At 43.9% G+C, this 14,637-nt stretch overlaps 1 protein-coding gene across 2 annotated transcripts in view; it reads left to right on the top strand.

Moving 5' to 3' along the window:
* LOC129860388 (netrin-3-like) overlaps positions 1-14,637 on the top strand; it is a 76,156-nt gene that overhangs the window by 17,077 nt on the left and 44,442 nt on the right. For both annotated transcript variants that reach the window (XM_055930757.1, XM_055930756.1), the window contains exon 2: positions 8,496-9,677. In XM_055930757.1, coding sequence (XP_055786732.1) covers positions 8,606-9,677 — 1,072 coding nt within the window. In that variant the 5' untranslated portion in view covers positions 8,496-8,605. The remainder of the gene's footprint in view (positions 1-8,495; positions 9,678-14,637) is intronic.

Genomic DNA, 14,637 nt, shown 5'->3' with positions numbered 1-14,637 from the left:
AATTGCCAAATACATGTAGTAATACCAAGTCCGAACAAAAGGACCGAAATACATAAAACAAACATGCACAAAAACCATGGGGAAAACAGAGGGTTAAATAATGAACATGTAATTGGGGAATTGAAACCAGGTGTGTAAAACAAAGACAAAACAAATGGAAAATGAAAAGTGGATCGGCGATGGCTAGAAGGCCGGTGACGTCGACCGCCGAACGCCGCCCGAACAAGAAGAGGGACCGACTTCGGCGGAAGTCGTGACAGGTTTATTTATTTATGTGTTGCCTTTCTAGATCCAAATACTGTTCACGAGAAAGGCAAATCATATTTTACTTTATTTCCCTACTGAAAAATACTAAGAACTGATCCGGGAGCAGCATAAATAGCGGACAATAGGTGCCAGTGGATATGGTTCCGCCATCACAGGTCTGTCCGGCAAGAACAAATCCAGATGTCTTTAGGACAGGTTTATTCCAGATATAATGGTTCCTTAATGAATAACTAGAGATAGAGTGTATGTGTGTGTGTGGTATGGTATTTGAAATACACACGCAACAAGTCAAGCTGTAGTAAAACTTAGGGACACTCTTGTCAGCTGTACACATTCTCATGAGGCGATTTGACTCCCTCTGACTAGAAAGGGCGAGGGGCAGTGAGATGCGGGAATAGCTAAGCCATGATTCGAATTAAAGGAGCAAGCTGAGGGTGCATAGAGACATTCTATATTGGAATGATTGGCCTTTTGAACAGCCACCCCCACTTATACTGGGCAAATATGAACTCTAAACAAAACGCTTGACTTCAAGGGGATGACATAAGACTACTAGTGTGTGTTCATCCACCAGGGCAGAGAGGTATAGGTGTAAAGGAGCCAGACAAGGGAAACCCCAGTCCTTGAGTGTGTCTGGCCACCCTGTCAGAAACGTAGAGTATAGGCATCTGGCCAGCCCGTCAAGAAGGCTCTTGGCTTACTGGGGAAGACAACTGGGGTCCTAGCATAGCAGGGGACTGTAAAGACTCTAGGAGATCAGGGAACTGACAGCTAAGATGCTCTGGGCATACTGTGGCTATAGACTGAAGACATAGTAGGGCAGAGTCAGGTGCCTCTTACAACAGGACACTGGCTACCTAGGTCAGGAGGGTCCCCCACGGGGACGTTAGGAGGGTCTCCCGAGGCGAGAGTTGGAGGGTATGGAGGTAGGTCGGCTCGTGTAGTGTGCTCTTTCAGGTTGAGATCTGGTAGCTCCGAAGTCCCTGGAGAAGGCTGTGGGACCACTGTGAGGGACTCTGTCAGAAGTCGACTAGGGCACATTGGCAGGGTGCTCCCCCAGGGTAAAATCTGGCAGCTTCTCTGGCCCTGGAGAAGGATATGGAACCACAGTGGAGACCTGTTGGGACACCATTGGTAACAATAGCTTAATTAACACTATGGGCTACTGTATGTTTAAGCTTAAACTCTATTGGACCAGTTAGGTTCGCTACTGGAGCAGTAGAGAGAAATGAAAACCACACAAGTGAATAATTTAGGAAAAGAATGCCGGCTTGTACTTTGTAAATAAACATATTTACATCAGCTGATGTCACAAAGTGCTGTACAGAAACCCAGCCCAAAACCCCAAACAGCAAGCAATGCAGGTGTAGAAGCACAGTGGCTAGGAAAAACTCCCTAGAAAGGCCAGAACCTAGGAAGAAACCTAGAGAGGAACCAGGCTATGAGGGGTGGTCAGTCCTCTTCTGGTTGTGCCGGGTGGAGATTATAACAGAACATGGCCAAGATGTTCAAACGTTCATAGATGACAAGCAGGGTCAAATAATAATAATCACAGTGGTTGTCGAGGGTGCAACAGATCAGCACCTCAGGAGTAAATGTCAGTTGGCTTTTCATAGCCGATCATTCAGAGTATCTCTACCGCTCCTGCTGTCTCTAGAGAGTTGAAAACAGGTAGCACATATGGGACAGGTAGCACGTCCGGTGAACAGGTCATGGTTCCATAGCCGCAGGCAGAACAGTTGAAACTGGAGCAGCAACTGGGGACAGCAAGGAGTCATCAGGCCATGTAGTCCTGACGCATGGTCCTAGGGCTCAGGTCCTCTGAGAGAGAGAAAGCAAGAAAGCAAGAAAGCAAGAAATAAAGAAAGAAATAAAGAAAAAAAGAAAGAAAGAATTAGAGAGAGCATACTTCAATTCACACAGGACATGCCATCCCTTGCCATCCTTGGTGGAAACTAAATCCTTACTAAAAGAAAAGACAAAATCCTGGCTTCAATCTTACCCTCAATCCCTTCACAGCACGTTTGTATAGATAAGTGAGTGTTAATATTCAATTCTCTCTTTTTCTCAACGATTTGAAACATAGTTTTTCTTCCATGGAATGGCGGTAGCTCTTCACGTTCCGTTCTTGCTCTTTCTTTTTTGCATGTTGGCGCCAACTGGTGTATAACGTGAGGTTAGGAGAGGGACTACGAGAATATTGAGTTTGATTGGCTCAAAATAAACTGCTCGTCATGCAGCTTCTGACAGCTGATTTGTAATAGCTGTCAACTTAAGGCTAGGCATCCCACCAATGGGACACCCGTCGACAAGTTCCGGTGAAATTGGAGGGCGCGCAATTCAAATAAATAATCATAAAAATTATGGATATTAAACATTTAGGTACATACAAGTGTCTTATATCGGTTGAAAGCTTAAATTCTTGTTAATCTAACGGCATTGTCCGATTTACAATAGGCTTTTACAGCGAAAGCATGCCATTGGATTGTTTGAGGATGGCGCCCCACATCTACATATTTTTCAACCAGCACAGACTTCATAAAATCACAAATAGCCATTAAATAATCACTTACTTTTTGAAAATCTTCCTCTGATTTGCAATCCAAGGGTCCAAGCTACAAGATGCATGGTTGTTTTGTTAGATAAAATCCTTCTTTATATCTCAAAAAGTCTGTTTAGTTGGCGCCATCGATTTGAGTTCAGCATGCAGACAAAGGAATCCAAAAAGCTAGGAAAACAAGCCAAACTACGTTTCTATAAAATCCTCAGGTACCCTAAAATGTAATTAAACTAGAATATTTGATACGGAAAGTAGTATGTTCGATAGAAAAGTAAAATTAGCAAGTGCGCGTCCTCTTCGTCGCGCACCTACAGACTGATTTCCAACTCTGTGACTCCCAGTACCAAAACTCAAAATTCTTCCTCGTTTTGGAAGAAACAAGCCTGAAACCTTGAACAAAAACTGTTGACATCTAGTGGAAGCCATAAAATTTGCAATCTGGGAGGTGGAATTGCATAGGACCCATAGCTTTCCATTGTAAGCGCATGGGATCTCAAAAAACAATTTTGGGGGTTGGTTCTTCTTTGGATTTTCTCCTACCATATCAATTGTGGTATAGTCTCATACATTATTTTAACATTTCTACAAACTTCAGAGTGTTTTCTATCCAATGGTACCAATTATATGCACATCCTGGCTTCTGGGCCTGAGTAACAGGCAGTTTACTTTGGGCACGTCAGTCAGGCGGAAATTCTAAAAAAAGGACCGTAGCCCTTTTAACATATCAATAGCAATATAGTCTAATATGATTGGTTACTGGAATCTCACTAGTAACGATTAGTATTCAACATTAGTTGACCTGTGTTACACATGGCTGAAGTAGGTTTGATCACAGTGGTGGGGTGCTCCTCCAGGGTGAGCTCTGGTAGCTCCTCTGTCCCTGGAGAAGGCGGATGCTCCATGCCAGGAGCAGGTGTATTAGGATCCACTACTAACTTGAGCTCCATGCTCGGAGCAGACTGGATCTGAATGGCTGGGGTCGGCTGGAGCACAGTTATGGGGTGCTCTGTTAGTAGAGACCAGGGCGGCTAGCGACTCTGATGCTGATGGTGAGGGCGTTGTCAAGGGCTCATGCTGATGAAGGTGCTTTAGGCTGGCGAGAGCGGAGTGACGCTGCAGGGTGTAAATCTGCAGCATCCCTCTGATGGTGAGCCACAACAGCTGGCAAGAAGGTGCTTGAGAAAGGGGATGTGAGGACTGGTCAGACTCCACTTGGTCGGGATGGGCATCCCGTTTGGTGACCAATGGTGGTTATCTTCTCCTCATGGTAGATCCATTTCGTGTATCTTTTCATAGGCTCTCCGGGATGTGCTGGGACAAGAGGTTCAGCTGGCTGTGGGGTGGTTTGGCAAGTGTAGCCTTGAACTGCTCCATCTGTTTGAGCTTCTGCTTGGCCTCAAGTAGCATCAGGTTAAAGATGAGAGCTGTGCTGCGGCGGAGGACTTCGGACCTCTCGCTGATAGTATGCAACCAGTCTTCTGCCAACTGGTCACCATGACCAGGAAAGTGTCATTTCGTGTCTTGAGACTTGTCTGCTCGTCTTTGTCAAGGGAGAGAAGACTGGGATGAGTTGGGTGGTGACCAATACCAGGACACTAACATCTTGAGCTGTGGTAGCTGATGATATCTAGCTCGAAGGACTATGAAAAATACTAAGATTTGATCCGGGAGGATCATGAATAACAGGCAGTACTGTAAGTGCCAATGGATATGGTTCAGCCGACACAAGTCTGTCCGGTCCAGATGTCTCTAGAACAGGTTTATTCCACATATAATGGTTCCTTGATGAATAACTGGAGATACAGTAGTGTGTGGTTTGGTATTTGAAATGCAATCGCAACAAGTCAAGCTGTAGGAAAACTTAGGGAAACTCTCCTAAACTGTACACATTCTCACTCTGACTAGAAAGGGGGAGGGGCAATGAGGTGCAGGATTAGCTCAAATGTGATTGGCTAAGAAAGTGGGTGATTCTAACTAAGGTGACAAACTAGTGGTGCCTATAGAAATTCTATATCTGAATGCTTGGCCTTTTTTAGAACTACAACATTGTTAGGGACCTAACCTTCTATAAAATATGTTGAACTTGTACCTTTGAAACAACATCAGATCTTCAACGTTATATCCACTACCAGAAAAAAAACAGTACGCTGGGCAGATCCTCCTACTGGGGTGTTGATCTATCTACAGCAATCCTTTGGTCTCCCATCCAGGGTTTTAACCTGTTGAGGACAGAGGGCGCTGCTTTCACTTTGGGGGACAATCGTGCCCAATTTAAACGGCCTCGTACTCAATTCTTGCTCGTACAATATGCATATTATTACTATTGGATAGGAAATACTCTCTAGTTTCTAAAACCGTTTGAATTATATCTGTGAGTAAAACAGAACTCCTTTTGCAGCAAACTTCCTGACAGGAAGTGAAAAATCTGAAATCGAGGCTCTGTTCCAGGGCCTTCCTATTCAATTGCTTGAAATCTATGGATATACATGCACTTCATACACCTTCCACTAGATGTCAACAGGCAGTGGGAGGTGGAATGGGGTGTCTAGCTTGATCTGAGGTCAAACAAGAGCTCTTGGAATGACGTGACAACAATTTCCTTTGTCTACCAAGGCGCGGGAAGGACATTTAGTAGACGCTCTTATCCAGAGCGACTTACAGTAGAGTGCATACATTATATTACTGAGACAAGGATATCCCTACCGGCCAAACCCTCCCTAACCCGGACGACGCTATGCCAATTGTGCGTCGCCCCATGGACCTCCCGGTTGCGGCCGGCTGCGACAGAGCCTGGGCGTGAACCCAGAGACTCTGGTGGCGCAGCTAGCACTGCGATGTAGTGCCCTAGACCACTGCGCCACCCGGGAGGCTATCAGCATTGGCTTCTGAAAAGCGTTCGGTATAGACGGCTAATATCTCCGGCTTTGATTTTATTTGATACATGTGATAATATCATCGTAAAGTATTTTTTTCAATATAGTTTTATCAGATTATTCAACGTTTATCGGGAGATTTGGAGTTTTCCGTTCTCTGCGTTTGGTGAAGATGGACATCTTCGCGCCACTTGGCTAGCTAAGGTTGCTAATTCGACAGGAGAAGAGGACATTCTAAAACCAAACAACGATTTATTCTGGACAAAGGACTCCTTGTACAAGATTCTGATGGAAGCTCAGCAAAAGTAAGAACCATTTATGATGTTATTTCGTATTTCTGTGGGAAATGTTTAGTCCTATTTTCCTTCCTTTTTGCGGGCGCTGTCTCGCTATAACGTAAGCTGTTTTTTATGGTAAAGTTATTTTTAAAAATCTAACACGGCGATTGCATTAAGAACTAGTGTATCTTTCATTTGCTGTCCAACATATATTTTTTAGTAAAGTTTATGATGAGTTCTTTGGTCAGATTAGGTGACTGTCCAAAATATCTCCGGATAATTTGGTGAATCGATGCTACATATTCACAACGTATAACCACGGTTTGCAGCTCAAAATATGCACATTTTCGAACAAAACATAAGTGTATTGTGTAACATGATGTTATAAGACTGTCATCTGATGAAGTTGGTCAAGGTTAGTGATTCATTTTTATATCTTTTGCTGGTTTTTAACAGTTTAGTGCAGGAAATGAAGAAATGTATATACATGCTGGAAGTGAATGCTTGAGTTAAACAATTAACTATGCAAATGAGCAAAAGCTGTGTGCATTAAGGAAATGGATACCTGGCCCCAATAGAAGCCTGTCTCTAATAAGCGCATGTTGAATTAAATGATTTAAGTAAATAAATGCCCAGGCTATTAATTTAAGTTTTACGGTAATCATAGGAAGTGTCAAGAAAGCATGCAAAGGGCACAGGTCTGTGGAGATCTTCACAATTGCTCTAATAATCAGTGCAGAATCTCGAACAGCGTTGAGCACTATGTACTTTTAATGTAATATCAACTGCAATCCAGGTCATTTGGTGTTGCTACTGGATAAAGCACAGTGATAACACATTAAGTTGTTCTATAAATACAAAATATCTGACACAGTATTCCCATCAGAACTTTGTTGTGCTTTTAAGTGGTTGAAAGTGCAGTGATAACACATTTAGGCGACAACTAAACCAAAAATCAGACATTGTTTTCCATTGGAGATTGGTTGCGCTTTTAGATCGTTGAAAACATTGGGAATTCAATGAACTTCCGGCTGACTTTTAGCGTGGGTGAATAAAGGTTGAAATCTCATTGGGAACATTTCAATTTGGAAATTGGATCAGTGGATTTTCTCCCTCTATTTCTCTCTCTGCCCCACGTCTCTCACACATCCGAAATCAGGCTGATGGGACTTTTGATAAATGCAGAAAATTGCCACCACAGTGACTTTCTATAACATTGACAATGTTGGAAATAAAGTTTGTATGTGAAAACTATTTTGAAGATGCATACTTTCAGTTTTTTCCGAATTCACTTCACTAATGTATAAGAGGGAGGCTTGCGCAGATCAAACACCCCACTGGAACTACTTTCGAAGCTGTTTACGTGTCCTAATAATTCGAAAGATTGCTCAGAAAATCAGCTGTTTTAAATCGGCATATGCTTATTTCGATTTTGACCTCACGCCGATTTAAGACGAGCAGAGTAAGGTGTTTACATGACTATTTCCGTACTCTGACTACTGCCACAATCAGTTTCATATTGAATTATTAGTGTGCATGTAAACGCTGAGATTTAGAGAGAACTTTCAGTCCAAACCAATGTTACAGCCAGCTCTGCCAATGGAGTCTGTAAAGAACCCATTGGCGCCACCGTAGCCTACATATAGCAGCTACCATGGTATATGTTCAATGTTTCATGTTCAATGGGCATATAACGTTGCAATTGCCAAATGGGGAAATAAATACTATGTTGTGTTTAACACCGTGTGCAGCTAGTTATTCCACTACAGTCCTACTCTGTAAAGCTGGATTGACAACGATAAGTGGTTAATACCTCCAAAGCAAGGCACATTACTTGTTCCTCTTTAGATCCTTTTTAGGTCAGCGTTTTTTTAAACTGTTGAATTGGGTATTGGCTAAGGTCACGTGCTGCTGATGGCTCTGCCTGCATATTTTGAACGGGGGGATTATTGGGTGACTTCTGCCGCGTGCGCCGCTGAAGTATGACCAAAATGCCTCTCCACGAACTGAATGGAGGTGCTGAAAGAGTAGCGCCATTGAAATTCAGGACACAGTCGCTCCAATCCGGCCCCTAACGTCTCTCTTTATATGGCTATTCTCTTTCTCCTTTTCTTACTCTCTCTTCCCCCATCTCTCTCTTCTCTTTCCTTCTCTCACTCTCTTGCTCCTCCTTCTCCTCCTTCTCCTCTCTCTCTTTTGCAGGGTTTTAGTTAATGAAAACACCCCATTACTCATCATAAGGTTCTGAGGTGTTTTGAAATGTCACAAATGTGATATTTAGCTCATATGAGTAAGATTGCACATATAGTAGGATTGAATTGACGACAATAGGATGACTGGGTGTGTTTGGGACAAATGGACGTGTCAACAATGACATAAGAATAACTACATTACTGAGCTGTGAATATTTCCATCAATAAGCAGGTGTCAAACATGTCGCTTGTTGCTTTGAATCCTTTTATGGCAACGATAGCACTGATCTCTCGTGCTTTTCTCTCTCTTGTCTCTTTTTCACAGGACAGACTGCGGTGGTCACGGTCACCCTAAAGGAAGGGTCTGTGAGCTGGGATTCTCTCCTTCCACTCCCCCTCACACACACACACTCCCTCGCATAGACACTCTGCAGGATGAGGGAAGGCTGGAGGTGCTTGCTGGGACTGTGCCTCCTGGCACGCTCTGCCTCCCCCGCCTCCCCCCACGGTGCCGCCAACCCCTTTGCTGGGCAACAGATGCCCCCAGACCCCTGCTACGATGACGCAGGCGCCGCCCGCCGCTGCATCCCCGAGTTCATCAACGCCGCCTTTGGCAAGGAGGTGGCCGTGTCCAGCGTGTGCGGCTGGCCGACGTCGTCGCGCTCTTGTAGCATGGTGGAGCGCATTGAGGAGCGGCCTTCAGTGGGCACCTGCCAGATCTGCGACGCAGCGGACCCATGGCGTGCCCACCCGCCCTCCTACCTCACCGACCTCAACTCGGCCCACAACCTCACCTGCTGGCAGTCGGAGAATCTGCACACCTCGCCAAACAACGTCAACCTCACGCTGTCGCTGGGAAAGAAGTTTGAAATCACCTACGTCAGCTTGCAGTTCTGCTCGCCCCGCCCAGAGTCACTGGCAATCTACAAGAGCATGGACTACGGCAAGAGCTGGACGCCTTACCAGTACTATTCGTCCCAGTGCCGGCGCATGTACAACCGGCCTAACAAGGCGGCCATCACAAAGCAGAATGAGCAGGAGGCCCTTTGTACCGACGGCCACACTGACCTCTACCCCCTTTCCGGAGGGCTCATTGCCTTCAGCACTCTGGACGGGCGGCCCTCCGGGAAAGACTTTGACAACAGCCCTGTGCTCCAGGACTGGGTATCAGTCACCGACATCCGTGTGGTCTTCAGCCGGCCCCAGCTGCCCCGCGAAATAGGGGCAGGAGAAGGGGGGGGGATGGGCAGGGGAGGCCAGCCGGATGAGGAGCCAATGGTACCGCCCACGTCTCTGCCGGCGTACTTCTACGCGGTGGGGGACTTCCAGGTGGGTGGGAGGTGTAAGTGCAATGGGCACGCCTCACGCTGCCTCAAGGACAAGGAGGGCAAGCTGGTGTGCGACTGCAAGCACAACACGGAGGGGCCCGAGTGCGACCACTGCAAGCCCTTCCACTACGACCGGCCGTGGCAGAGGGCCAGCGCCCGTGAGGCCAACGAGTGTTTACGTGAGTCCCAGGTCTATTCAGCATTTTCTATCGGTTTTGATTGTTATTTTAGATTCTGCGCTTTTCCACTCTTTTCACTCTCTTATTTTCCATTATTTATTTTTGGGATCAATTCTTTATTGTTGACCCTTGTTGGTTAGCAGGTACAGTATGTGCACTGTAAATAGACATAGTAATTCCTGATATAGTAGCATTCATAATGTTAGTATGGTTTTACAAAGAGATGCCATCAGCTTTGCCCACTTAAATCAGTGACATGGGCACACAAAGGCAGATCTGACTCGGTCTCTCAATGCCAATGACATCAGCATGCTTATACAGTGCCTTCGGGAAAGTGTTCAGACCCCTCTACTTTTTCCACGTTGTGTTACGTCACAGCCTTCTTTTAATATTGATTAAATAAAACATTTTCCTCAGCGATCTACACACAATGACAAAGTGAAAACAGGTTTTTCGAATTTTTTTGCAAATTACAAACTTATTTACATAAGTATTCAGACCCTTTGGTATTAGACTCGAAACTGAACTCAGGTGCATCCTGTTTCCGTTGATCATCCTTGAGATGTTTCTACAACTTAATTGGAGTCCACCTGTGGTAAATTCAATTGATTGGACATGATTTGAAAAGGCACACACCTGTCTATATAAGGTCCCACAGTTGACAGTGCATGTCAGAGAAAAAACCAAGCCATGAGGTCGAAAGAATTGTCCGTAGAGCTCAGAGACAGGATTGTGTCGAGGCACAGATCTGGGGAAGTGTACCAAAACATTTCTGCATCATTGAAGGTCCCCAAGAACAAAGTGGCCTCCATCATTCTTAAATGGAAGACGTTTGGAACCACCAAGACTCTTCCTAGAGCTGGCCGACCGGCCAAACTGAGCAATCGGGGGAGAAGGGGCTTGGTCAGAGAAGTGAGCAAAAACCCAATGGTCACTCTGACAGCTCTAGAGTTCCTCTGTGGAGATGGGATAACCTTCCAGAAGAACAACCATCTCTGCAGCACTCCACCAATCAGGCCTTTATGGTAGTGGCCAGATGAAAGCCACTCCTCAGTAAAAGGCACATGACAGCCCGCTTGGAGTTTGCCAAAATGCACCTAAAGACTCTCAGACCATGAGAAACAAGATTCTCTGGTCTGGTGAAACCAAGATTGAACCCTTTGGCCTGAATTCCAAGCGTCACGGCTGGAGGAAACCTGGTACAATCCCTACGGTGAAGCATGGTGGTGGCAGCATCATGCCTTGGGTATGTTTTTCCGCGGCAGGGACTGGGAGACTAGTCAGGATGGAGGGAAAGATGAATGGAGCAAAGTACAGAGAGGTCCTGATGAAAACTTGTTCCAGAGCACTTAGGATCTCAGACTGGGGTGAAGGTCCACCTTCCAACAGGACAACGGTCCTAAACACACAGCCAAGACAACGCAGGGGTGGCTTCGGGACAAGTCTCTGAATGTCCTTGAGTGGCCCAGCCAGATCCCAGACTTGAACCCGATCGGATATCTCTGGAGAAACCTGAAAATAGCTGTGAAGCAATGCTCCCCATCCAACCTGACAGAGCTTGAGAGGATCTGCAGAGAGGAATGAGAGAAACTCACCAAATACAGGTGTGCCAAGCTTGTAGCATCATACCCAAGAAGACTCAAGGCTGTAATCGCTGCCAAAGATGCTTCAACAAAGTACTGAGTAAAAGGTCTAAATACTTATGTAAATGTTATATTTCAGTTCATTTTTTATTTTTTATACGTTTGCAAAAATGTCTATCAATCTGTTTTTGCTTTGTCGTTATGGGTTATTGTGTGTAGATTGATAAGGAAAATATACATTTTAATCAATTTTAGAATAAGGTTGTAATGTAGCAAAATGTGGAAAAAGGATCTGAATACTTTTCAAATGCACTGTGTGTGCTAATGTCAACATCATTTTCTATATTGACAATTGACAATAAGGTATATGAATACGCACAAAAGGGGAGGAAACTAGAGAAAGACAAAAAATTATTAAAGAATTAGGTTTTGTTAATGGAGAACTCACCCCCGTAACTAGAAATGTATTATATATTATATTTATTATACAATTTATACACACCCATACATATTCTTACAATGACTGTGTAAGCATGGATGGGAATTCTTCAGTACTCAGTTTTAATAGAAGACGTTTTGTGATGGTCTGTTGATTGGATTTACCATACATTGGTATCTTGCAACTTTGTACAAATCGTTATAGAAACATCATTCAATTGTCTGGTCTGTGCGAATACTCATCATTTCAATTGTCATCATGTTGGAAGGACCATGCACATTTAATGCGACTGAGAGTGGGGTCTACTCTCTTCATTATACTGCACTTTCCACATGACATAGACTGACCAGGTGAAAGTTATGATCCCTTATTGATGTCACCTGTTAAATCCACTTCAATTAGTGTAGATGAAGGGGAGGAGACAGGTTAAAGAAGTAGTTTTAGGCTTGAGACAATTGAGACATGCATTGTGTATGTGTGCCATTCAGAGTTTAAATGGGCAAGACACACGATTTAAGTGCCTTTGAATGGGGTATGGTAGTAGGTGCCAGGCACACCGGTTAGAGTGTGTGAAGAACCGCAACGCTGCTGGGTTTTTCACGTTCAACAGTTTCCCGTGCGTATCAAGAATGGTCCACCACCCAAAGGAAATACAGCCAACTTGACACAACTGTGGGAAGCATTGGCGTCAACATGGGCCAGCATCCCTGTGGAACGCTTTCGACACCTTGTAGACGAATGGAGGCTGTTCTGAGGGCAAAAGGGGTGCAACTCATTAGGAAGGTGTTCCTAATGTTTTGTACACTGTGTATATCCGTACCTATTTCTCTCTCGCTCTCTCCCTCTCTTCACCATTCTGGGTCTCTTTCTCTCTCTCTCTCTCTCATCCTGTCTTGCTCTCTCCCTCTCTTCACCATTCCCGCCCTCCCTTTGTGTGAAGGAGTTATTCTCTGCCAGTGACAAGCACCTGAATGTGTCTCAGAATTCCTAATGACGGAATGTGAGTGGGATGGGGATTGGGCCCTGTTGCACACCTACCCATCAGTGGAATTGTGAGGCGAGACAAACACACGTCTGTCTGGGATTCTGGGTCTCTCTCCCTCTCTCCATCTCCCTCTCCCTCTCTCTCTCTCTCTCTCGCTCCCTCTCTCTCTCGCTTTCTCCCTTCTCTGCATTGTCTTCCCAAAAGCCTGTGAATAATTAGCTAATTGTTGAATTACATTTGGCAGTTCCTTTATATGACAAGGAGCATAACAATATTTTGTATTTATTTATGGACAAAACATTTGAAAGCAACACATGAATTAGTCATTTTCCCTATGACTATTTATAATCCCCCAAGTGAGAACATTTTCTCTCATTTTCAACAAATCTTTCCCTAATGCTATCTTAAAGTTCATTTGATTCGTTCTCAATCTGTGTTCTCTCCGAAGTTGCTGTAATGTTCTCAGCATTGCAGATAGAGAAAGAGATAGTTAAAATGAGATTTGACTACATTAAGGCTAGATGTGTGTGCTGCCTGAATACACCAGATGACTTGCTGCTGACACAAGTGAAGATGAGGGTGAAATGTTCTTGTGGAGTTACTTAAAACTTCTTGTCAATAGGGGGGCGCTGTTTTCACTTTGGAAAAAATCGTGCCCAAATGAAACGGCCTCGTACTCTTTTCTAGATCATACAATATGCATATTATTATTACTATTGGATAGAAAACACTCAGAAGTTTCTAAAACTGTTTGAATTATGTCTGTGAGTAAAACAGAACTCATTTTGCAGCAAACTTCCATGCAGGAATTGAAAAATCTGAAAACGAGGCTGTTTCAGGGCCTGCCTATTCAATTGCCTTATATTTATCGATATGCATGCACTTCATACGCCTTCCACTAGATGTCAACAGGCAGTGGAAGGTGGAATGGGGTGTCTAGCTTGATCTGAGGCCGAACAAGAGCTTTTGGAGTGGCAGGTCAGGAATTTTCTTTGATTACCAAGGCGCGCCGCGGAGCTCGACATTGGCTTCTGAAAAGCGTTACGTATACACGGCGAATATCTCCGGATCTGATTTTATTTGATACATGTGATAATAACATCATAAAGTAGGTTTTTTCAACCGAGTTTTATCAGTTTATTCAACGTTTATTGGGACTTTTGGAATTTTCCGTTCTTTGCGCCAAGAGTTGATGGGCATGTTCGCGCCACATGGCTAGCCTAGGTTGCTAATTCGACAGAAGAAATGGACATTCTAAAACCAAACAACGATTTATTCTGGACCAACAAAAGTAGGAAAACATTTACGATGTTATTTCGTATTTCTGTGTAAAATGTTGAGTCCTATTCTCCGCCGTTTTGGTGAGCGCTGTCTCGCAATAACGCAAGCTGTATGTTATGGTAAAGTTATTTTTAAAATCTAACACAGCGGTTGCATTAAGAACCATTGTATCTTTCATTTGCCATACAACAAGTATTTTTATGTAAAGTTTATGATGAGTTCTTTGGTCAGATTAGGTGAGTGTCCAAAATATCTCTGGAGATTCTGGTGAATCGATGCTACGTATTCACAATGTATAATCAGGATTTGTAGCTCTAAATATGCCAATTTTCGAACAAAACATAATTGTATTGTATAACATGATGTTATAAGACTGTCATCTGATGAATTTGTTCAAGGTTAGTGATTAATTTTATATCTTTTGCTGGTTTTTGCGAAAGCTACCTTTTGCGGTGAATAAATGCGTTTGTGTGTTTGGCTATTGTGGTAAGCTAATATAATTCTATATTGTGTTTTCGCTGTAAAACACTTAAAAAATCGGAAATATTGGCTGGATTCACAAGATGTTTATCTTTCATTTGCTGTACACCATGTATTTTTCATAAATGTTTTATGATGAGTATTTAGGCATTTCACGTTGCTCTCTGTAATTATTCTGGCTGTGTCACGCCC

This window comes from Salvelinus fontinalis, chromosome 8 (genome assembly GCF_029448725.1).
Source record: "Salvelinus fontinalis isolate EN_2023a chromosome 8, ASM2944872v1, whole genome shotgun sequence".
Classification (NCBI taxonomy): Eukaryota; Metazoa; Chordata; class Actinopteri; order Salmoniformes; family Salmonidae; genus Salvelinus; species Salvelinus fontinalis.
The sequence above is the reverse complement of the archived record's forward strand: the minus strand, read 5'-3'. Positions and strand labels throughout refer to the sequence as shown.